Source organism: Aethalodelphis obliquidens, unplaced genomic scaffold (genome assembly GCF_003676395.1).
Source record: "Aethalodelphis obliquidens isolate GAN/ISIS:26980383/991018 unplaced genomic scaffold, ASM367639v1 scaffold90, whole genome shotgun sequence".
NCBI classification, from domain to species: Eukaryota; Metazoa; Chordata; class Mammalia; order Artiodactyla; family Delphinidae; genus Aethalodelphis; species Aethalodelphis obliquidens.
Genome location: NW_020838034.1, coordinates 2,452,920 through 2,477,376, shown reverse-complemented (window position 1 = coordinate 2,477,376; position 24,457 = coordinate 2,452,920). Strand labels below are relative to the sequence as shown.

General features: G+C 46.9%; 1 protein-coding gene across 3 annotated transcripts; it reads right to left on the bottom strand.

The window, feature by feature from the left end:
• Window positions 1–691: 691 nt before the first annotated feature.
• PMF1 (polyamine modulated factor 1) lies at window positions 692–24,362 on the bottom strand. Of its 3 annotated transcripts, XM_027095345.1 has the most exons (7): window positions 24,101–24,362; window positions 17,510–17,527; window positions 10,676–10,764; window positions 8,074–8,078; window positions 4,138–4,238; window positions 2,732–2,927; window positions 698–1,208 (listed from the first exon to the last, which is right to left on the bottom strand). In XM_027095345.1, the coding sequence occupies exons 1-7, from the start codon at window positions 24,259–24,261 to the stop codon at window positions 1,155–1,157; spliced, it is 624 nt and encodes a 207-aa protein (XP_026951146.1). In that variant the 5' UTR covers window positions 24,262–24,362; the 3' UTR covers window positions 698–1,154. The 3 variants fall into 3 exon arrangements, with proteins under 3 accessions (XP_026951145.1, XP_026951146.1, XP_026951147.1); XM_027095344.1 differs by lacking the exons at window positions 8,074–8,078; window positions 10,676–10,764; window positions 17,510–17,527 and adding an exon at window positions 4,991–5,096 and having other exon boundaries at window positions 692–1,208; XM_027095346.1 differs by lacking the exons at window positions 8,074–8,078; window positions 10,676–10,764; window positions 17,510–17,527 and adding an exon at window positions 4,991–5,096 and having other exon boundaries at window positions 1,169–1,208; window positions 2,732–2,866.
• Window positions 24,363–24,457: the final 95 nt, after the last annotated feature.

Here is a 24,457-nt window from a genome sequence, read left to right as displayed (position 1 = left end):
CTGGATGTTTAGGCGTGTCCAGGAGGAGAGAGGAGCCACTAGGCTCAACTTGGGGGGGGTGGGGTTGATGATCAGGGACCACCCTGCCATCTTCCCGAGTGTCCCCGCTGCTCCTAGACAGACCCAACCAGGCCTCTCTCTACAGAGTTAGGGTGAAGCCCTCGCCAGGGAAGAAAGTTCTGCCCCCACCCACACCCACTCCTTTCACCCTCCAGTCTGGAGGAAACACCCACCCTGCCTTTGGCTAAGTCACTCCTGATGCCCTGTGGCCCTGGCTGGGGAAGAGGGGGTTGTGAGAAGCCAGAGGACAAAGCCCCAGCCATTTGGAGGGCCCACTTGCTCCATGTTCGAGCACTCACCAGGCGCAAACAAACACCTAGGGAGGCCCACCATAGAGCCTCTCAGAATCAACCCAAGGCAAAGAGAAGGGCAGGCGCATGGACAGTGACACCCCCCCGGCAGCTTGTCCTGGCCTCAGGGAACCCAAGGCTCCTGGTTTCTGTGACAAGGGGCTTCACTGCCCTTCCATACAGATGGTCAGATACACCCCCCACCAACCCTCCCCAGCCTGGAGGCTCTCAGAGCCCTGCAACTGGGGCCTCGATTGGAGCCAGGACTCTGGAGTCCAGGGTGGGATCTTGGCCTAGGAGAGTCCTGGGAGAGGCCCAGGCAGAGGGAGCATCCTCACAGATTACAGTGTAGTGAAGGAAGTTTATTTGCGGATGTGGGGAGAACATGGCAGGGGCCCTTGGGCTGGCCAGCAAGGGGGCAATCAGTGGAAACTGAATACAGATTCCCCAAGCCAGGTCCTAGGGAGGGCTCAGGAATAGGCAATATGTATGATGGGGGTAGGGTGAGGGGTTGGCCTGAACCTAAAGGAGAGGCAGCATGGTGCCTAATTCCCAGGGCGGGAGCTGGCTAAGAATCCTAAAGTTAGAAGAAAACAGGGAGGAATCTGAAGGTAGTGTGTGTGTTTGACCCCAAAGGAGCCCCAGAGGCACAACGGCAGTGGAGACAGCTGAGGCCTCCTTCTCCGGCAAATTTCATCACTGCTTAGGGACTGTTCTCGGAGGCAGCTCACTCAGGCTCAGCATCCTGGACCACAGGCCCTTGACTTTGACTGCCCTCTGCTCCTGGGCCGGGCCCTCTCCTCCTCACTCAGGCTCCCTCAGCACGGCCACCAGCTCCTTCTGTTCTCTGTGTAGAGCCTGACACCAATGAGAGAGAACAGACAGACTGGGAGATGAGAAAATCCAAATGCTTTCCCTCCACTGTCCTTGACTCCAGGCCTGGGTTTCCCCCAGGATGATAAGGAAGGGGTCTGAAACTCGTATCACAGGCCCAGCAGGGCATATTAGGAAATCCGCCCCACTCAGCAGTTGTTTATGGCAGGCTGGGTGCCATGGCCACCTAGGCTGGGCCTCCCCAGAGAAGAGCCGATTTTCAAAAAGGGCCCCTTAAGTGTCCCCCGATCCTCTGACCTCACTGGAGATTTCTAGCAGAGAAACTTTCTTAAATTAAGTGGACTTGCAGCTGGGCTACAGACATGGGAATTGTAGTGAAAAAGGGCTCTTTGAGCCCACACAGGGCTCAGCACTCAACACTCAATCCAGCTGACCCACTTCAAACAATGGTTAGCATCTGTAGCTGTAATGGGAGAGGTGTGGCTATAAGAGCAGGGGGCTTCCTTCTTCCTCTTAAAATAGAAGCACTGAATGTCAGAGCTGGCAGGGCGTTGGGGATCACTACTTGGCCAATTTGGAAGCCAAAGCCTAGACAGGGGAGTGACCCTTGGCCTCATGGTGATGAAGCGCCAATGGCAGAGCAGCCGGAGGACTCAGCAAGGCAGCCCCGAGAGTACCCGAGACACAACTCTCAACTGTGGAACCTGTCCCAGGAGACGGCACTAGGCTGAGGCCTCGGTTATACCACCTGGGTGTCTGCTGTGTAGAGCCTGGGCCACTGCACTACACTACACTACACTACACACCCCCAGGGCCAGTGTGTTACAGGAGGAGGCTGAGGGGGTGAAGATAAGAGGAAGCAGAGCAAGGCACCAGCCTTTCTCCTGCTGCCGCCTCCCTGAGGCTTGGGGCCTTGCTGAGGCTGGGGCAGGGCCTTCAGATTGCCCCTGACTGGTCTTGGGAAGAAGACCAGGGGACCTGAGAGCCATGGATCTGGGGACTTATCCCCCTTGGGAATAGGAGGGTCTGCCCCAGGAAGGGAGCTGTCGAGTGGCCACAGGTAAACATAAGTTGGACATCTAAATGATGAGGAGAACCCAATAATGGGCCACCATTCCAGCCCCACTAGAAACCCTCTTTTGGAACTACATTTTGAGCCGGCGAGAAAGTCCATCTCATCACTCTGTAGCCACACGTGCTATCTGCGTCACCCAGCCTGATTACTCTCTTCCCCCTTATTCAACAACTTGGCCCCAAGTGACTGTGGGCCACTTTCAGAAATTGAGTTCACCCTCAAAGGACACGTATTTGTTGCATGGAGGATATATCTTAGGTATGTTGACGGCTCTAGAAGTCATTCTCTGTACACATTTTAAAAGTACTGGGCAGTGATCACATGGAGTAGAACCACCATGGCTACAGAGGATTAACCCTGATCCTGACATGGAGGAGCCATCCCTGGGCAAGTCAGTTGCCCTCCCTGGGCCCGTTTTCTCCTCGGCTGCAGCAGGGGAGCACGTGCCTGAGGGCAGGGCCGGGACACTCACCTGCCAGGCCTGCTGCCGGGCCTGGCCCTGCAGCTGCAGCTCCTCCACCTGCCTGCGCCCGGCCACGACGGCATCTGCCAGCTGCCTGTTCTCGGCCTCCTGTTTCTGCACACGGCGCTGCAGGGCGTCCCGCTGCTGCAGAAAGTAGGGCACCACAGCACTGCACAGGTCCTTCTCTGGGATCCCACTAGGGCGCCTGCAGGGCCGCAGGGGGCGCAGGGGTGGGGACAGAGAGTCGTCGTGTGGGGTAAGGCTTCTCCTTCCAAACCCAGCCAGTGGCATTCCCACCTTCAGCCTCCAGCTGGCTGGCTCTCCAGGACTCTCCTGTAGTCCCTCTCACTCCCAAGATCCAACCGCATGGCTCCTGCTCCTGAGGGGACGCTAACCCCTTGTCCCTTAGCTTCAGCTCCCAGGAACCCATCTCTCCTCTTCTCACCAACCCACACCTTAGCCCTCCTCCTCATCCACAGACACTCCCTCCAGCTGTAAACCTCCAGGGCTGGAGATGATTTCCTCAGTCCTTGTGACCATGTGCCTTGCTGGTGCATCCACACCATGGGACTGTGAGCTGCAGAGATGGGGAAGGTGGCGGCCTGAGAGCAGGCCCAGACCCCAAGAGGCCCTGGCTGGCTAATGTGAGAAGATAAAGGAAAGACAGGTCTGAGGAGGCAAGAGTTTAGGGGGTGCTGAGTGCCCAGAGTGAGGAGATAGGCCAGTTCTGATGGGCAGTGGGGTAGAAGCCACTGTAGGTTCTTTAAAAATTCTTTCTCAGTTATAAAAGTTAATTCTCTTAAGTTATGAATGTCACAAAGCATTAGCAAATTGAAAAGCACAAAAAAGGTTTTTACTCCTCCTGACCTAGGATTCTACTCAGGCAGGGAATGGAGGCAGGAGCTCAGGCCACTTGCCATCTCGGTGGCCTCAACTCTCCACTCCCGTCCCCAGGGCCTCCTTCTCCATCCTGCCCAGAACAACCTGGCAGCAGGCCTGCCCACTGGAATGACAGCCCCGGGAGAGAAGGTCTTTCGTGTCTTAGTCACTGCTGAATCTCTGGCATCTACAACAGTATTAGGCGTATAGTAAGTGCTTCTAAGTGTTTGTTGAATGAACAAATGAATAAAAACCAGATGCCTGGGCCAGACTAATCGACATAAGACTCCAAACCTCACTATTATGCCTCATCCCACTCCCTCTACCCTCTCTCTTGCAGGCCAGATGGGTCCTGAAATGAGCTCCCTGGGAAGATTTCTCTCATCCCAGTCACCTCAACCCCCTGGACTACATGCGCTTGCCCCCAGCTCTCCTGCCCCAGAGGGGCTATGCATTTGTCTCTCTGTTCTGGGTCACTGTTTGGTGTTGGTCCTCTCCACCTGTCCATGCCGGGGGGCAGGCATCACCCTTCTCACCAAGCCGGCTCCTCGCAGTCCTTGCTTCCTTCCACAATCGCATCCAGCGCATTCAGGACAGCTTCCAGGTTTCCCTCCGCTTTGATTTCAGAGATTTCCTCCTGAAGAGAAAAGAGGAAAGAGCTATAGTAATACCAGACAACTCCATACGCTGAACTACTAACGGCACTTAGTAAAATTTTAGCTAATTTAAGTTCTGTCTCTATACAAACATTCCAACTTTTCTACATGTGACTTCTATAATTAAGAAAATAAAGTATAAAATAGAATACATTTAAAAAGAGCCTGCAGCAAGCCTCTCCTCCTGCACATCATCTCTGAAGGCTGCATCCCTGCTGTTGTCCCCACAGCTGCGCACCCTTTGCGGACAGCACACATACATTCTGATGCCTAACGAAGCCCATTCTGGAGTGTGACAGCATGGAAGTTAAACTCCCAAGAGGGATCACTTAAAGACAGGAATGGAACCCTGTCCTTTTCTGTATCCCCTCCGGTATGCAGTTCCAATGAATTCAACAATTTGCTAAATGCCTCCTCTGTGCCAGGCTCTGCACCAGGTGCTGGAGAAACACAGAGGAGTGGACCCAGGCGTGCCCTCGCTGAGCTCACAAGGTCAGGTGGGACAACAACTATAAACTCAATTACAACACAGGGCAATGAGACAAGAGGCATTCAAGACACCCCTGTCATTTGGAGGGAACGGATGATGGCCACTGCAGCCTGGGGGCACAGAGGACAGTTTCGGGGACTGAGGGTAGAGAGGGGCTGACGGCAGGGTCCCTGCCTTCAGGGGGCTGACGATCTGGAGGCAGGACCCGAGCCAATAGTACCTGCTGGGCTTCTTGCCACTCACCTGGATAGATGTCTGCAACTGAGTTACAAACTTGTCATAGATGCGCCGTGTCATCTCAGGCTGCAACTGGTAGAAGCACTTGTAACAGTCAGTGAATCTCTGGTAGCTGGGGGTAAGGAGAGAAGGCAAAGGTTGGGGGGTTCAGAGTCATAGGCTCTTCTTGCCTGGGCAGCCCTGCCCCTCATCACAGGACTCTGAGTCTTGTCTCCTTCATGGTGCTGGTTAAAGGCAGTAGATGCAAAGTGTCTCATCTGCAGCTCCAGTCTCTGAGGATGGCTCAGCCCCACCAGTCTCCCCACTTCCTCTCAGCAGAGCCCCAGTTGAGTTCACCCTCTGAAGGGTGGGTCACAATTGGGCCAGCCGTGGTTCTTAAACTTGACCTTACCAAGCACCAAATCACCAGGAGAGCTTGTTAAAACTCAGATCGCTGGGCCCCACCTCCTCAGTTTTGAACAAGCTCCAAGGTGCTGCTGGTGCTGCTGGTCTGGGCACTCCACTTTGAGAATCTCTGGTCATCCTAGTCCCCTTGCAGGGCTGCGTTAGGACAGGACATGTGGTCTCTGGGAGAGGTTTCCTTACTCCTAAAAAGAGCCACACCGGAAGGAACTGATGTCTGTAGGGCATGACTATATCCAGGTGATGCCTCTAGCTCCCGGCAACCATGGAGGGCCTGGTCTGAGAGCAAAGTTTCTACCCTAAGGAGGCAGAGCAGAAAGAGGGAAAGAAGCCGGGTCTCTGAGAACATCGTCGAGCTGCTGAAAACACCCACCTGGAGCAACCCTACCTTGGGGCTTCTTGTTAGTGAGCTAATGGATTTCTCTTATTGTTCACACCATTTAAAATCAGGTCTCTGTCACTTGGCAGCAGATACACCCCTTGTAGCTGGAAAGGTCAAAGGGTACCCAGTACACTGCCAACAGCTTGTTCTTCTTGGAAAAAGAAACTCAAATAAGGTAAATGGCTGTCTCCTCTCCCTCCTCGTTTTTGTGCGTGTCTCTCAGCCTGCTCTCTCAGGCCCTTCCCCTCCACAAGTGTTCACTGAGCACCTGCTATGTGCTGGGTGCTCCGGGTCAGTGAGACTGGCACGGCCCTCCTAGAGCTTCCAGTAGAGGAAGAGATGGCAGCAAACATAGAAACTCACATGTGAATGTGGAGGAGATTACTTGTGGAGAGTGCCTGGAAGGAAAAGAACCAGGGTCATGGGGCTGAGAGGGTGTACCATGGGCATCACCTCTAAGTGGGGAGGTGGTCGGTGAAGCCCTCTCTGATGAAGCAATGTTCAAGGGACCTGCGAAAAGTGTCTGAGGAGGAGTCCTGGAACACAAAAAACCCACCCTGACGCTTCGCTATGGGCCCAGATACCCCTCAGCCATGTGAGCCAGGCTGCTGGGCTCTGGACAAACAGTGGGTTAGGTACCTGGAACCCCATGCATAGCCCCCACCACACCCAGGGAGTCACTACTGGGTCCTCCCTTTCTCATGGCTCTTTGGGCCTCCTGGCCTAATTCCTACCCCCAAAACAATGTCTTCTGAAACAGGTGCAGTGTGAGAGCAGTGGTGTGCCAAGGCCAGCTCACTGTGGCTTGTAAGAGATAACCGTTCAATTTCCAGGAAATCTGTGAGCCAGTTGTTAAACACAGCCATTACTGAAAATTAAATTATACAAAGTTACAATCAATTATATTAAAAACAAAGGTACCGGGACGTCCCTGGTGGGGCAGCAGTTAAGAATCCGCCTGCCAATACAGGGGACACGGGTTCGAGCCCTGGTCCAGGAAGATCCCACATGCCGCGGAGCAACTAAGCCCGCGAGCCACAACTACTGAGCCCACGTGCCACAACTACTGAAGCCCGCACACCTAGAGCCTGTGCTCCGCAACAAGAGAAGCCACCGCAATGAGAAGCCCACACACCGCAACGAAGAGTAGCCCCCGCTAGCCACAACTAGAGAAAGCCCGCACACAGCAACGAAGACCCAACGCAGCCAAAAATAAATAAATTAAATAAATAAATTTATTAAAAAAAAAAAGATACTAACTGCTCAAAACATATGACTTCCTAATCATTCTACACATTTTACTCTGCTCTGGAAGCTGTTTCCATCTATGGTCTCGATCTGTGGAAACAGGTGTGCTGCTGCCCATCTCTTCTCTACTGTGTGTAGTGATGCTACGCTGGTAAGCTTAGGAGTATTTACACCTCAGAAACTGGCAAACACTGCAAGCCAGGGCTTTATTTCAGGAGAGCTGGCTGTATGCACCTACCAGCACACCTCTGGGTAAGGGTGACAGTCTCTCATCCTTCTGAGGGTACACATTAGACATCAGTACCCCTTGGAGGCTAAACCTAGGTACCAAAAGGACAATACAAAGATGACAGGCATCATTTCAACCTGCAGCAGAGCCCCAGACATCTTGTTGTTTTGCCACTGACCCCACGAGCCACGCAGCCATGTGGCTACATGGAGGAATGTGGAGGGATACATGACACCTGACAAAGCACAGCTGGAATTGAAACCGGGTAATTGTGGCTTGAAATGGGTTTGGCTCAAACACGGGAGATCCTGTTCCTCCTCCCAGCCCACTCGCCAGGCACATCTGAGCTGGGTGCATCTCTACCCAGTTCAGGCGGCTGGCAGCAGACAGGGCCCAGGGCAGGGGTGAGGATAATTCTGCCCACCCGTGCTGCCGTCAACCCTTCTGAGACTTCAGTGAAAGTGAAGGACCCAGAAACATGTACACTGTTACAAACACGCAAGATGGGAAACATATGCTCCAAGGACATGGAGGGAGAACAGCCAGGTTGGAGGCCAGGAGGAAAGTGATTTCTTTTCTTTTCTTTTTTTATTGGAATATAATTGCTTTACAATGTTGTGTTAGTTTCTGCTGTACAGTGAAGTGAATCAGCTATATGTATACATATATCCCATCCCTCTTGGACCTCCCTCCCCCCCATCCCACCCATCTAGGTCATCACAGAGCACTGAGTTGAGCTCCCTGTGCTATACAGCAGGTTCCCACTAGCTGTCTATTTTACACATGGTAGAGTATTTATGTCAAACCTAATCTCCCAATTCATCCTACCCTCCCTGTCCCCCACTGTGTCCACAGGTCCGTTCTGTACGTCTGCGTTTCTATTCCTGCCCTGCAAATATATTCATCTGTACCATTTTTCTAGATTCCACATATATGCATTAATATATGGTATTAGTTTTTCTTTCTGACTTACTTCACTCTATATGACAGACTCTACGTCCATACACATCTCTACAAATGACCGAATTTCATTTCTTTTTATATAATATTCCACTGAATATATTTATATGTATATATTTATTTGTATATATATTTATATATATATTCCACTGTATATATTTTATGTAATATTCCACTGTATATATTTACATCTTCTTTATCCATTCATCTATCGATGGACATTTAGGTTTCTTTTCTTTTCTTCTAGTTTCGTTGAGACATAATTGACATACAGCACCCTGTAAGTTTAAGGTATATAGCATAATGATTTGACTTAGATATATTGGTAAATGATTACCACAATAAGTGTGGTTAATATCCATCATCTCAAATAGAAACAAAAAAGAAGAAACAAAAGAAAAAAAAGGATTTTTCTTGTTATGAGAACTCGTAGGATCTACTTTTTTTTTTTTTTTGCGGTACGCGGGCCTCTCACTGTTGTGGCCTCTCCCGTTGCGGAGCACAGGCTCCGGACGCGCAGGCTCAGCGGCCATGGCTCACGGGCCCAGCGGCTCCGCGGCATGTGGGATCCTCCCGGACCGGGGCATGAACCCATGTCCCCTGCATTGGCAGGCGGACTCTCAACCACTGCGCCACCAGGGAAGACTGGATCTACTTTCTTAACAGCTTTCACATATACCATACAGCAGTGTTAACTGTAGTCATCAAGTTGTACGTTACATCCCTAGTACTTATTTATCTTATAACTGGAAGTTTGTATCTTTTGATCAACTTCATGCAATTCCCTCTCCCCCCAGCCCCCAGGGATTCCTTTCTTGGGAGACAATGCAGACCTGGGAATGCTGTGAATGCCCTTGTGAATTTCCTGAAAACATACATTCACAGAGAAACAGGAAAAGTGATGCATTTTAGAAAACATTCATTGCCACCCCCTCCAAATGTCAACTTTTATATTCTCATGTAAACTCTAATGTCTTTGTGGATAGGGACACCATCTGCAATGGTGCTGGGATTTCCAGGGTACCCAGAACAGTGTTAGATACATAGCATACTCAAGACATGTTGTAGACCAGGCGACTGGGGCTGAGCTGAGACCTGGGCTGCCTGGCCTCAGGCTTGGTCCATTCCCAGCCACCTCCCCTACCCTGGACTCCAGGGTACCAGGGCCTGGGCTACTTGGACAGAGCAGTCCTCTTCACAGAGCATCCCCAATGGTCCCTCTGCCAAGCCCCCCTTTGCCCTCTGCTGGAACGGTCTCCTGGCCTCGGCCTTCCAAGGGTACACAAGGGGCCATCCAGCTTTGTGCTGGGTAAGTGTACGGCTCTAAAGACTGCCTGTCCTTTTGCGTACGTTCAAATCCTACCTCTACCCCTCATCAGCTGAGTGATCCTGGACAACTTCTTTACCTTTATAAGCATCAGTTTCCTCCTTTGTCAAATGGAGATAATAACTATCCATAAGTCACAAAATTACTGTGAGGATGAAATGAGGTTACATATATAAATACTTAGTACAGTGCAGAGCACACCCGGAAATGCTCCATGTTAGCTACAATTATTATTACTATTCTCAAAGGAACAGTCCTCACCACCCCCTGAGAAGTGTAGAACACAGTCAGTAACTTGGCTTCCCAGGGTTGAGAAGTCTGCAGAAGCAGGGGCTTAGTAAAAGCATTTTGGTTGCAACTGCATATGCAGGAAGAACCCATTGGCCCCCACTACAAAGAAAAGGCTACACTGTGGTCCCACAAAAAGGACCACATTTGTCATCAATGAAAGTAACTTTTTTTTTTACATCTTTATTGGAGTATAATTGCTTTACAATGGTGTGTTAGTTTCTGCTTTATAACAAAGTGAATCAGTTATACATATACATATGTTCCCATATCTCTTCCCTCTTGCGTCTCCCTCCCGAAAGTAACTTTTAAAAGCTGCATTTACTGCTTCAAAACAGAGATGACTACATTAACTGATTTTAACCTATTTTTTTCTCTTAAATACTTCTTGTGCAATATCTGAGATACCGTCACTTTTTTTGTTTGTTTGTTTGTTTTTGCGGTACGCGGGCCTCTCACTGTTGTGGCCTCTCCCGTTGTGGAGTACAGGCTCCGGACGTGCAGGCTCAGCGGCCATAGCTCACGGGCCTAGCCACACCGCAGCATGTGGGATCTTCCCAGACCGGGGCACGAACCCGTGTCCCCTGCATCAGCAGGCAGACTCTCAACCACTGCGCCACCAGTGAAGCCCCATCACTGTTTTTGAACTCACTGATAAAGCATGTCTTTTACTGCACTAAAAACTCATTGTAAACTGAATTATCACACAAGTTTAACTTAAAGTACTTAAGGCCAGAATCAAACTCTGGTGGCTAGTCAATCTGTCAGTTTATATACGCATATAAATTGTGTAAGAATGGAAAGACAGAGGCACAGACAAGTAAACACATGTACTAGTGCAAAGGAAGCCCTGGCTTCTCCATGGTAACCGGCTTGCTGCCCGACTGAACGCATGTTCCACAGACTGTCCGCCAGAGGGCGGGTGAGAACTGGCGTTTCCGACCAGTAAAGGAGTGGAGGCCAAAGACAGACCAAGACGGATAGAAGCTGGGGATAGAAGCTGGGGAGCGCAGTGACAGAAATTCATGCTCTCCACCCTCCAACCACCACCTGTACAGCTGCCCTGTTTCATTAAGAAATGTTTTTCGGACTTCCCTGGTGGAGCAGGGGTTAAGAATCCGCCTGCTAATGCAGGTGACATGCGTTTGAGCCCTGGTCAGGGAAGATCCCATATGCTGCGCCACAACTACTGAGCCTGCGCTCTAGAGCCTGCGAGCCACAACTATTGAAGCCTGAGCACCCTAGAGCCCGTGTTCTGCAACAAGAGAAGCCACTGCAATGAGAAGCCCACGCACCGCAAAGAAGAGTAGCCCTCACTTGCCGCAACTAGAGAGAGCCCATGCACAGCAACAAAGATCCAACACAGCCAAAAATAAATAAATAAATTTATTTATTTATTTAAAAAATGAAAGCAGAGAAAAGAGAAGGGAAGGGAGGGGAGGGGAGGGGAGGGAAGGGGTTTCTCTGTTTGGTCTTTCCCCCTCCCCCCTTTCTCAGCCCCAGGACTGAGAAAGCAAGAGGGGAAAAGAAAGCAGAAGTGTTCCTTGATGAAAATAAGAGATCAGTCAGCCACATGTAAATCAATTAAGTTAGAACATTCCCTCACACCATACACAAAAATAAACTCAAAATGTCTTAAAGACTTAAAATATAAAACCTGACACCGTAAAACTCCTAGAAGAAAACACAGGCAAAACATTCTCTGACATAAATTGTACCAATGTTTTCTTAGGCCAGCCTCCCAAGGCAATAGAAATCAAAGCAAAAATAAACGAATGGGACCTAATCAAACTTACAAGCTTTTGCACAGCAAAGGAAACCATAAACCAAATGAAAAGACAACCTACGAACTGGGAGAAAATATTTGCAAGTGATGCAACCAACAAGGGCTTCCTGGAGGAAGCAACGTCTGAGACCTATGAGAGTAGCAGGAGTCGGTCAGAGGACAAAAGGCCCTGGCAGCACAGCTGAAGAGTGCACAGACATGCCTGTGTATAAAGATGTAATAACAAGAAATGTGTACTGAGCACTGACTAGAACCAGGCACTGTTCTAAGCACTCTACGTGAAGTAACTCATTTAGTCCTCACGATAACTCTATGAAGTAGGGTCTATTATCACCATGCCCATTTTTCAGATGAGAATGCTGACGCAGAGAGAAGCTTATCGAAGGTCACAGAGTTGGGACATGTGGAACCATCTGCTCTGGATCAGGTGCCTTGGCCTCCAAGACACACAGTCTGCAGGCCGGTAGGCCAGACACATAGAGTCTAGACCATATCATGATGGGAAGAGCTAGAAAAGGGTTTTAAGCAGGGGTGGGACAAGATCATATTTGTATGTTAGAAGCTCCCTCCGGCTGCTGTGTGAGGGCAGACTCAGGAGGCACAGCTGAGGTGATTGCCGACTTGAGCAAGGCAGACACAGTGGGGATAGAGTGAGGTAGATGGCCTGGAAACACACAAAGAAGAGAGAATCAGCATGATGGGGCTGAAGCCGCACACCACAGTCTGGTGAGTCATACCACACTTCAGAAACTAATCACTGACAGTAGCACGCATCATCTGCACATTCAAAGATGGTGAGACATTTCTGAAACACTTATTTAATCGGAACATTTTATATATCAAACCACTCTTTCCTGTGAAAAACTGTTTCCTATGAACACCAACAGTCTCTGCCACTAGTTTAAAACTCTACCAGTTCATGTACAAGTGCAATCAGCTCTCCTTCCTTGGTCACTGTCAGACGTAGGCTTTAAGTCAGTTTACACAAATCACACTCTGCAGCACATCTCAGGCTGCAAGACTGGACCAGGAAGGCACTGGACCAGTCTGGCATCTAAGAACTTAGGAACTGTCAATCACCTCTCACTCCCTTCAGCCCCCCCAGCACTGACAACACATGTGGCACAGCTGCCAGGTGCCACGGGTACCCCAAACAGTGCTAACTTCAACTGGGGCCCCACCAACACCAACTCTAATCAACTGCCTCTCTTGGCGGGTCCTGATTTATAACAAAACATAGCAAGCCTCATCTGCTTGCTTTAAGAGAATAGCTGTTTCTCAGAAGGTCCAGGAGGCTGTAAGGACAGAAAAGAATCCTTCATTTTCAGAGGACAAGGGAGAGGTCGCAAATGGTAAGTTCCAACATGGCCACGTTTCTATGTTCTGAAGCCTGAGAAAGGACAGATTCAGGCGTCTTTGCGTCAGCCAGTCCAATGAAATGAAGACACCCTAACTGAAGATAGGGTTGTGGGTCTGTGAGATCTGATAGCCCAGCGAGGCCAATAATCTTCCAGTCACTGTGGAGTGCATCATATAATTTGCCCCCCTAGTTAAGCTAACATGAATGTGAAAAATATGCTGAGCTGTAGGGAAAACCAACCTGCGGTTTAAAATATCCGTTTGGATAAATGACATGTGAATAAACTAGCTTTTACTATGTAAAGATTCCTGTCCTCGCTATAAATACTTGGTCTTTGGGACTGAGGACTTCTAATGACTTGGGAGAGGGTCAAGCATTTGGATACATTTTAAAAGTCTGTATTCATACGACATTTTACTGAGCCCTTTCTATGTGGAAACCAGCCATAAGTTCCTACTTAACAAAATGAGGGGAAGGCTGTTCTAGCGAGAAGCAGTAAGTGGAAAGAGCAGGTGGCAAGGGTGGGGGGACAGTGCAGCACTCAATGCAGAAGAGCTTATGTGCGTGTATGTTTGCACCTGCATGCAAGTGTGCATATGCTGCATACCCATGGCCCTGACCATGGCTAGAGAGACAGGAGGGGCCAAGGAGTTAATGGCCTTTTACACTAAGCTAAGGAGCTGACATTTGATTCTGGAAGCAACCCTGAGCCAATTAAGCAGGAGAAAGACACGCTCAAATCTGAGCTGTAGACTGGAGGGGGCAGGACTGAAGCTGGAGGGCCATTTTGGAAGCTGGTGCAACAATCGTATGAGAGATAGTGAGGGGCTGAACTAAAACATTTGCAAAGGATGGAGAGGACACTGAGGAGACAGGCTGGAACCAACAGGGCTTGGTGGTTGACTGTAAGTAAGGGGTCAATGAGGACTCCCAAATCTCTGGCCTAGAGAATGAGTAGATGGTGGTATCTTCAACCAAGTTTGGGACCACAGAGGGAGGAGAAATCCTGTTTTGCTGAACTTAATGGTTCTGAGGGACACCAAGTGGAGATTTCTAGTAGTAGACTGTTAGAGATAGAGGTCTGAAGCTCAGGAGGAAGATGTGGCTTGGGAACCCTCATTTATTCCAAAACTATTTATTGAATATCTACTATGTGCCAGGCACCATAATAAGCAATGAGTAGAGAGTGGTGAACAAGACAGATAAGATCCTGTCCTCAAAGACCTTACGTTTTATGTGGGGAAGATAGACCACAAACAAACAGGCAGACAGTAGAACTATATACTGTGATAAGTGCTATGAAGGAATAAAATACGGTGCCATGATAAAGAATAACCAGGGGAGAAAGGTGGCTTTAGAGAAGGTCAGGGAAGAGATGGAGGAAAACCATTGCTGGCAGAGCAAACAACAAGTGCAAAGTGCCCTGAGGTGAGAAAGCTCTTGACATTCTAGGAAATGAGGTTAGTATAACCAAGTATAGTTAGAGAGGGGAACAAGAAGTAGGCAGGGGCTAGAACATGTGGGGCCTTGGAAGCCACGGTAAGGAGCAATGAACAGTCACAAAGGACTTTCAGCAGCAGCAAGATATCAAATGGGATGTGATCATGAACATGTGTAGGTGAAGTAAGGAAAGGGCAATACTCACACATTTAAGGGACAAGTGGAGAAAGAAGAGCCCAAGAAGGAGCAACTAGTGAGGTAAAGGGACAGAGAATGGTGTTGCAAGCCAAGAGAGAAATATCAAGGACAGAGAAGTGGTTAACAGTCAAATGCTGCAAGGAAAGCAAGTAGGTTAAAGATGAAAAAATATCCAAAATATTTAGCAACAAAGAGTTATTAGTGACCTTGAAAGGAAGGTTTTAGGGGAATGGTGGCAAATTGCCCTAAGCTGAGGAAAAAACTGGAGATGGAGAACTAGAACCTGGGAATGCAAAGACCCAAAGCCACAACCTGGGAGGTAAAGGGAAGGAAATTGATGGGGAGGTCGCTAGGAGGATGCAGGATTGGGCATCTCTCAGCCAAATTTGTAAATGTATAAACTCCTGCCTGGTGGTCTCAATTCTCTCTATGAACCAGGTGTTGGGGTCATTTTCACTGAGAGGGTACAGGGAGCAGAGCAGAGGAAGGGCCTGAGGGACATGATGAAGATTTTAAATAGCTACTGTGGAGAAGGGCAAGAGAACTGGTTGGAGACACGAGGATCATAGGCTCACTGAGGGTCCACATGAATTCCAAGAACATGACTTTGTGGAGGCACCGTTTTCCACCATGGGTGAGACTCTACAGTGCTGCGCGGAGGCTGAGTGTAGGGGCAGAGGAGTGCAGACAGGATACTGAAGTTCGGTTTGACAGTCGGTGGGCTGGAAGGATGAGGGAGCAAAAGAGCTGTGAAACAGAAGTGTGGCTGCCTTGCATCTCCAACTGAACCTATCCAAACAGACGTCTTGATTTCCAACCCCAGACCCATTTCTCTCCCGCAGCTCTCAGCAGGGAGTGTTTCTTGCCCATCTCAGTAGATGGTAAAACCCTCCACTAAACCACTATCATGAAGAGTCAGCATCCTCTTGGAGTTCCCCTTTCCCTCATCTTCCCCTCCAAACCACTCTTTTTTTTTTAACCTTTTTTAAAAAAATGTATTTATTTATATTTATTTTTGGCTGTGTTGGGTCTTCGCTTCGCATGGGCTTTCTCTAGGTGCAGCGATTGGGGGCTACTCTTCCTTGCGGCGCGCAGGCTTCTCATTGCGGTGGCTTCTCTTGTTGCGGAGCATGGGCTCCAGGGCGCGTGGGCTCAATAGTTGTGGCTAGTGATCTCTAGAGCACAGGCTCAGCAGTTGTGGCACACAGGCTTAGTTGCTCCGTGGCATGTGGGATCTTCCCAGACCAGGGATCAAACCCGTGTCCCCTCGATTGGCAGGCGGATTTTTAACCAATGCACCACCAGGGAAGTCCCCGTAGTATTTTATTAGATAGTTATTATATTTACATAACCACATTCTTCAAATATTAGACATTTTTGGTGGTTTTCAACTATTTTCCACTGAACATGGAGCTACCATGAATATTTTTTGTATGTAAACTTTTTTGAAATAATTATAGATTTGTACGAAGCTGCAAAGAAATGTATCCTCCCCGATGTTATTAACATCTTACACAACTATAAAACAATATCAAAACCAAGAAGCTGACATTGGTGCAATCCAAAGATCTCATTCAGATTTCAACAGTTACACATACATTTGTTTGTGTGTGTACATCTTTTTTTTTTTTTTTTTTTAATTTATTTTTGGCTGCATTGGGTCTTCGTTGCTGCGCCCAGGCTTTCTCTAGTTGCGGCGAGCAGGAGCTACTCTCCATTGCGGTGCACGGGCTTCTCATCGCGGTGGCTTCTCTTGTTGTGGAGCACGGGCTCTAGGCACACGGGCTTCAGTAGTTGTGGCTCACGGGCTCTAGAGCGCAAGTTCAGTAGTTGTGGCAACGGGCTTAGCTGCTCTGCAGCATGTGAGATCTTCCCGGACCAGGGACCGAACCTGTGTCCCCTGCATTGGCAGGTGGATTCTTATCCACTGCACCAACAGGGAAGCCCCTGTGTATCTTTATCACATGTGTAACCACCACCTCAGTCAAGATACTAGATGCTTTTTAAATATATTTGTCGGACTTCCCTGGTGGTCCAGCAGTTAAGAATCCACCTGCCAATGCAGGGGACACAGGTTTGATCCTTGGTCCAGGAAGATCCCACACGCTGTGGAGCAACTAGGCCCATGCACAACTACTGAGCCTCTGCTCTAGAGCCTGTGAGCCACAAATACTGAGCCTGCATGCCACAACTACTGAAGCCTGCGTGCCCTAGAGCCTGTGCTCCACAACGAGAAGCCACCCCAACGAGAAGCCCGTGCACCACAATGAAGAGTACCCCTGCTCGCCACAATTAGAGAAAGCCCACAAGCAACAACGAAGACCCAACACAGCCAAAAATAAATAAGTAAATAAATAAATTTAAATAAATAAATTTGTCATGATGTGGGCTGGGGTCTCAAAAAAATCAGAGTCTAGAAGCCTAGAAAGACCTTAAAAGAATCCTACCAACAATCGATCATCTGCACAGCAGTCAGAGTACCTTTTAAAGATCAGTCACTGTATTCAGAGCATTTCAAATAAATAGATTTTTAAGCCAGTGGAGAGCCATCTCCCACACACGGAAAAAAAAAAAAAGATCAGTCACGACTTAAAAAATATCAATGGCTTTCCATTTCTCTTAGAATAATAAACTCCCTTGCACCTAGTAAAAATAATAACCTCTCTATATAATGCAACAAAGATAGATTATGGGGAAAAATAGATATAAATAACTGTGATAGAAGATTTTAAAAAGAAATGAATGGCTCAATCAAGAAGATTTTTAAAATGAGCATATAAAAAAAATATATATATATATATATGTATATATATATATATATATATATATATATTTTTTTTTTGGCCACACCTCGTGGCATGCGGGATCTTAATTTCTGGACCAGGGATCAAACCCATGCCCCCTGCAGTGGAAGCATGGAGTCCTAACCACTGGACTGCCAGGGAATTCCCAAAATGTTTTAATAATAAAATTTTAAAGCTCAAACTAATAAATAAGTATAGAATTTTATACCCAAGAAACAGAAACTGCACTCTTTTCAAGTGTACACGGAACACTGACAAAAACTGCCCATAGACTTAGCCATATAGAGCCAGTGTCAAAAATTCCCAAAAAATCAGCATCCCACAAACTGCTATTTCACCATAATGCTATAAAATTAGAAATTGCAACAAAAGGAAAACTTTTAAAAATTACATGTCTGGAAACCAAATGACATACTACTAAATAATCATTGGGTTAAAGAGGAAATGGTAAGGAAAATTACAAAGTACATAAAATTAAATGACAATGCCCATATGTAAAAATATGAAATTGGACCTCTTTCTCATATCATACAAAAACTAGCTCAAAATGGATCAAAGACCTAAATGTAAGAGCTAAAACTATATAGAAGAAAATATAGGTGTAAATCTTTGTGATCTTGCATTACACAATGTTTTCTTAAATATGACACTAAAAGCTCAAGCAACCAAAGAAAAAACTCTTCTCAATTTTAACCTAAATAAATAAAATTAATAAGTAATCTAAATTGGACTTCTCAAAATTAGAATTCTTACAAGCTAACAATAAAACAACAAGTAACCCAATTAGAAAATGAGCAATGAGGAACTTCCCTGGTGGCACGGTGGTTAAGACTCCACACTCCCAATGCAGGGGCCCTGGGTTCGATCCCTGGTCAGGGAACTAGATCCCACATGCCTGCCACAACTAAGCAGCCCATGTGCCACAACTAAGAAGCCAGTGAGCCACAACTAAGGAGACTGCCTGCTGCAACTAAGGAGCCTGCCTGCTGCAAGAGCTGGCACAACTAAATAAAAATAAATAAATAATTTTTTTAAAATGAGCAATGAATTTGAATAGACATTTCTCCAAAGACGATACACAAATGGTCAATAAGCACATGCAATATGCTCAGCATCATTAATCATTAGGAAAAGGCAAATCCAAGATGCTATGTGATACCAATTTACACCCACTAGGATGACTATTGGCTGTAATTAAAAAGATAGACCTAACAAGTATTGGTGAGGATGTGGAGAAATCAGAACCCTCAGAAACTGCTGGTGTAAATGTAAATTGGTACACTTGCTTTGGACAATAGTTTGGCAATTCCTGAAAAAGTTAAACATAGAATTACTATACACTCCAGCATTTTCACTTCTATGTATATCCCCAAGAGAACTGAAAACACCTGTTCACAGATGTTCATAACAGCATTACTCATAATAGACAAAAAAAATTAAAAACAACTCTAAATGTCTATCAACTGATGAATGGATAAATGAAATATGGTATATCCATACAATGGAATTATTACTCAGTCATAAAAAGGAGTGAAGGATTCATATATACTATAACACGGATGAACCCTGAAATCATTAAGCTAAGTGTAAGAAGCCAGACACATAAGACCACATGTTATATGGTTCCATTTATATAAAATGTCCAGAGAAAGCAAATCCAGGGCTTCCCTGGTGGCGCAGTGGTTCAGAGTCCGCCTGCCGATGCAGGGGACATGGGTTCGTGCCCCGGTCCGGGAAGATCCCACATGCCGCGGAGCGGCTGGGCCCGTGAGCCATGGCCGCTGAGCCTGCGCTTCCGGAGCCTGTGCTCGGCAGCGGGAGAGGCCACAACAATGAGAGGCCTGTACCAGGAGCTGGGAGACTGGGATGAGAAATGGGAAGTGACTGCTAATGAATACTGTACAACGTTTCTGGAGTGAAAAGAATGTTCTGGAATTAGATAATGGTGACGGTTCCACAACTTTTTGAATATACTAATTTCACTCATTAAAAGGTGAATTTTATGTTTTATGAATTAAATCTCAATTTAAAAACATAAATGACTATGAAAATATTAGATATAAGAATTTGTAGAAACCAGCAAAAGCAGTAATTATATGAAAATTTATGGTTTTAAACACATTTTTCAGAAAACAAAAACGATTGAAAAAGAAGAGTTAAATGTTCAACTCAAGAATTTTGGAGCTGTTCCCTGGTGTCCTAGTGGTTAGGATTCCAGGCTTTCACTGCCGTGGCCTGGGTTCAATCCCTGGTTTGAGAACTGAGATCCTGCAACCTGCATGGCGCCGCCAAGAAAAAAAGAAAGAAAGAAAGAAAGAAAGAATTTGTGAAGAGACTAATAAAATAAATCTAAATAAATTAAAAAAAATAAGGATAGATACAAAGACAAAGAGACCAATAGTAACCTCAAAACACAGAAATTAAAGAAAAAAAAAGGCTGATTCTTTAAAAAACCTAGATATCAATCCTTTGTCTGTTTCAGACTGAAGAGGAAATAGCTGTCTCTATTAGATGTTAACTTTGTCTATGATGTCCTTTGAGTAACAGAAATCCTTAATTAAATAAAAAATTACACAGATTTTAGTTGCTTACACTTTACCCCAGGAAGATGAAGCAGAAAGAGAAATGTAGTCATCCCAAGGGACCTTCTCCCAAGCAGTATGGATACTCATGACTCTTCTCAGCCTTTGCACTAACTTCGCATCCTTCGAACAGTCATAATAAATTGCTAAGTATTGCCTAATCAATTTGTATTTTAAAACCCTTAATTTTCATGTAATTCATGTTTTTCATTTTATGGCTTGTGCTTTTGAGGTCTTGTTTACAGAGGCTATACCAATGCCCAGGTCACAAAGATAAAAAACCCAATTTAAAAAAAAAAAGGTCCAAAAAAAAAAAACACTACAGAAAATAAGTAGGCAGTTCACAGAAAAGGAAGCCAAATGACTAATGAGGTATATAAGGAACTGCCCACACCTATGAGGAATTAGAAATGTGCAAATTAAAATAATAATGAAATACCCCTTTCATACCTTCAGAATAGCAAATATTAGAATGGTAGATACCCAGTGATGGTGAGGACACAGGAGAAAGGAACAGCTTTTCTGGAAAGCAATCTGACAAAACATAGGTAGATATAAACCCTTGGATCCCGTGATTCCAATCCATTATATACCTCAGAGAAATTCTAGCACTAGTCTGTGAGGGGATGTACCCTGACATAATTTGTGGAGGAGGGAGCTGGAAGCAACCAGGTGCCATGATAGGGAACGGGTAAGTGCTGGATGCATATCATGAAATGACAAGCAGCACTGAGAGCTCTGAACCATATGCATTTATAGTATATGGTTAGATATTTAAAAAAAAAATCTATTAAGTGAAAAAAGACATATGCAGCACAACTATCATTCATATAAATTTAAAACATACACAGGGTACTTCCCTGGTGGCGCAGTGGTTAAGAATCCGCCTGCCAATGCAGGGGACATGGGTTGGAGCCCTGGTCTGGGAAGATCCCACATGCCGCGGAGCAACTAAGCCGTGCGCCAGAACTACTGAGCCTGCACTCTAGAGCCCATGGGCCACAACTACTGAAGCCTGCACAGCTAGAGTCCGTGCTCTGCAACAATGAGAAGCCCACGCACCACAAGGAAGAGTAGCCCCCTGCTCACCTCAACTACAGAAAGCCCTCATGCAGCAACGAAGACCCAACGCAGTCAAAAATAAATAAACAAATTAAAAAAAAATACACAGACAAAACAACACACTTTACAAGGATGCAGACTTATTCAAATGTCACCTCCCTGCACTCACACTAACCCAGACCACTTCCCCATTGCTCTCTGTTCCTTCACGCTGATTTATTTTTCTTTGTGGCACAAGAAAGTCTATTCCACAAGAGCAAGGACCTTCCTATCTTGATCACTGCTGTATCTCCAGCTCCTAAAACAGAGCCTGAGACACTGGAGATGTCCAAAAAACATTTGTACATGAATACATGAATAAATGGAGGACATATAGCCAACAGAAAGCAGGGCCTGTGGGGAGGAGAGAGGAGGGTAAGAATGAGTAAGGGAAAGCCAATCAATCAATCAATGGAGAAATCTTGCCTGGACATAAAATGATGGTGTGTCATGAATGGGCCATAAAAATGATTACAAATTATTTTATCACATTTATTACTATGGAAACTAGGCCCTGCTTGATAAGGCTGTCACCTGCCTGTGCGGCCTCCTCTGATTTCCTCTCACTCTGCCAGCTCCTAGAACGCCCTGACCATTTCAGGACCTTTGCACAAGCTGTCCTTCCCTCCTATAAGCTTTTTCTCTAGTTCTTTGAAAAGCTGGTGCCCTCCTATTCTTTTTTCATATCAATGTCACTTCCTCAGAGTGGAATCCCCTAACTATCCTATCTAGTGTTTTCCTTTCCCTCAAGTTGCTCGTTCATTACCTTACCAAACTCTATGATTATTTTGTTTACTTCATGTCTCTACCCACTGAATATAAGACGGGCCTTGTCTGCTTTATCATATCCCCAGCACCTGACACAGCGCCTGGTACAGAATAGTCATTCAAATATTTGCTGAGTGAATCAGTGAGTGAAGAGATGTATCATAAGGTTTTTGTAGGAAAGGTAAAGTCCTAAAACCAGGAGGGAAGGAAATAGGGAGCAGATGAGAGTCTTGATGATGTTAAAGAACAGGGGTAGTGGGGACATAGAGGGTGGATGGAAAACAGGCTGTGGTCAGACCCCTTAAAGTTCTGATAATAGTGTTTCAGCATTAATGTTCTGGGGTATGGGACCATGGACAAAACTCTTCCTTTAAAGTGTCCAATACTGTTGTGACAGGCTGGGACCTGGGATGCTTTCCTGCAGTGCTTGCACCTAGGCAAATGTCTCCTCAAACAATACAAAGTAACTATAAGGGACTAAAAACAACTACATACATGCACAGTTGGTGCAAATTCTGATCAAGATGCAAAAAGACCAAAAAGCCAACTGTCACTTTTGAGGTGTCAGGAGCAAAAGCAGGGTACTGCCCATGATCCCTGCACACAGCACCACTGAGGGGGTGGGCAGACCACCTAAGCCACCTTTCCAGCGGACCAATGGATCCACCCCTACCCTCACCCCATTTAAGGGACCAGCTCACTCCCCCTCAGAAAAATGAGCAAGGACACCTGTAACTTGTTTTCACTCCCTCATGCAGCAGCATGAGTCTCAATAAAGCCTTGCCTGAATTTCTCCTCTGGCCTCTTATCAATTTCTATTTTTTTTAAAAATATTTTTTCTTTTATTCATTTTTTTTGAGGGGTTAATTTATTTTATTTATTTTTGGCCGCGTTGGGTCTTTGTTGCTACACATGGGCTTTCTCTAGTTGCAGAGAGCGGGGTCCTCCCCTCGCTGCAGCGGGCAGGCCTCTCACTGCGGTGGTCTCTCCCACCTCGGAGCACGGGCTCCAGGCATGCGGGCCTCAGCAGTTGTGGCTTGAGAATGCTCAGCAGCTGTGGAGCACGGGCCCAGTTGCTCCGCGGCATGTGGGATCCTCCCGGACCAGGGCTCGAACCCACGTCCCCTGCATTGGCAGGCAGATTCTCAACCACTGCGCCACCAGGGAAGCCCATATCAATTTCTATTGATTAAAGTGTCCAACAATTCAGGTCAACAGCATTGTTAGAATATTGCTCATATAAAGTAGAAATCAAGAGAGGAAGTGTTTCTTTCTATGGCAATACATTTAGTCCTCACAACCACCCAGTGAAGGTTATTACTATTTCCATAACAACAGCTAGAAGTCTAATGCTTTCTACGTAGCCGGCACTGTTCTAAGAGCCTTCCGAGTTTTTACTCATTTAAACCTCAGAAAGACCGACTCTATGAGAAAAGTACTATTGTTCCCATTTTATTTATGAGGAACGCAGGCACAGAGCAGTTAAGTCTCGCTCACTTTAAGTTGAGCCATGACTTGAACCCTAAATCTAACTCCAAAGCCAGTGTGTTTCCTCTCAACCACCTATAATCAAAACTAGGCTTACTGGGGACTTCACTGATGGTGCAGTGGTTAAGAAACTGTACGGGTTCAAGCCCTGGTCCAGGAAGATCCCACATGCCATGGAGCAACTAAGCCCTGCGCCACTACTACTGGGCCTGCGCTCTAGAGCCCGCAAGCCACAACTACTGAGCCTACATGCTGCAACTACTGAAGCCCGTGCGCCTGAAGCCCCTGCTCCGCAACAAGAGGAGCCACCACAATGAGAAGCCTGCGCACCACAATGAAGAGCAGCCCGGACTCGTGGCAACTAGAGAAAGCACGCAGGCAGCAACTAAGACCCAACGCTGCCCAAAATAAATAAAATAAATAAATTTATAAGTGCATCCATTATTTACAAAAAAAAAAAAACAAAAACTAGGTTTACTGGAAGGAGTAGCTACTTTTCCTAAATGTGCTCCACATTACCTAATTATGTATTAGTAAACATCACGTGACTTCCGGAGGCTTAGGAATTGAGGGTAGAATATGACTGCCAATAAATAACCCAGCCCCCCCCAGACCCACGTGACTGGGCTGGCTTCCCTGGGGCCGTCCTGGTCTCGCGGGGTTTAGACTCTGGCGGGACAAACCCTCTTTTTGCCTCTTGCCCACCTCAACCTACTGCGAGATTGGCACTCAGCCTCACTTCCTCCACCTTACCTCCCAGCAGCGACCAACTTCTGGATGAAAGTGTCCACCATGGTGTCAAAAAGCTTCACCCTCGAGATGGTAGTGCCGGGTCGCGCAGATTCCTGAGCTAATTCCTCAGGCCCTTTTTCCTCACAGCCGCTGCCTAAGTTGACGCCGCTCGCTTCGGCCATGTTGAAATAAAACCGCCAAAGCTAACTGGCCCGGCCGCTCCGCCCACCGAAGCCCCCGATTGGCCACTCCCGGCACTGCGCGCCTCCGATTGGAAGCAGCGAATGTCTATCACCGAGCAAACACCGGGGAAACTGCCGAGGCGGAGGGTTACACACGTATTAATACAAGAACGATACACTTACGTAACATACTTTC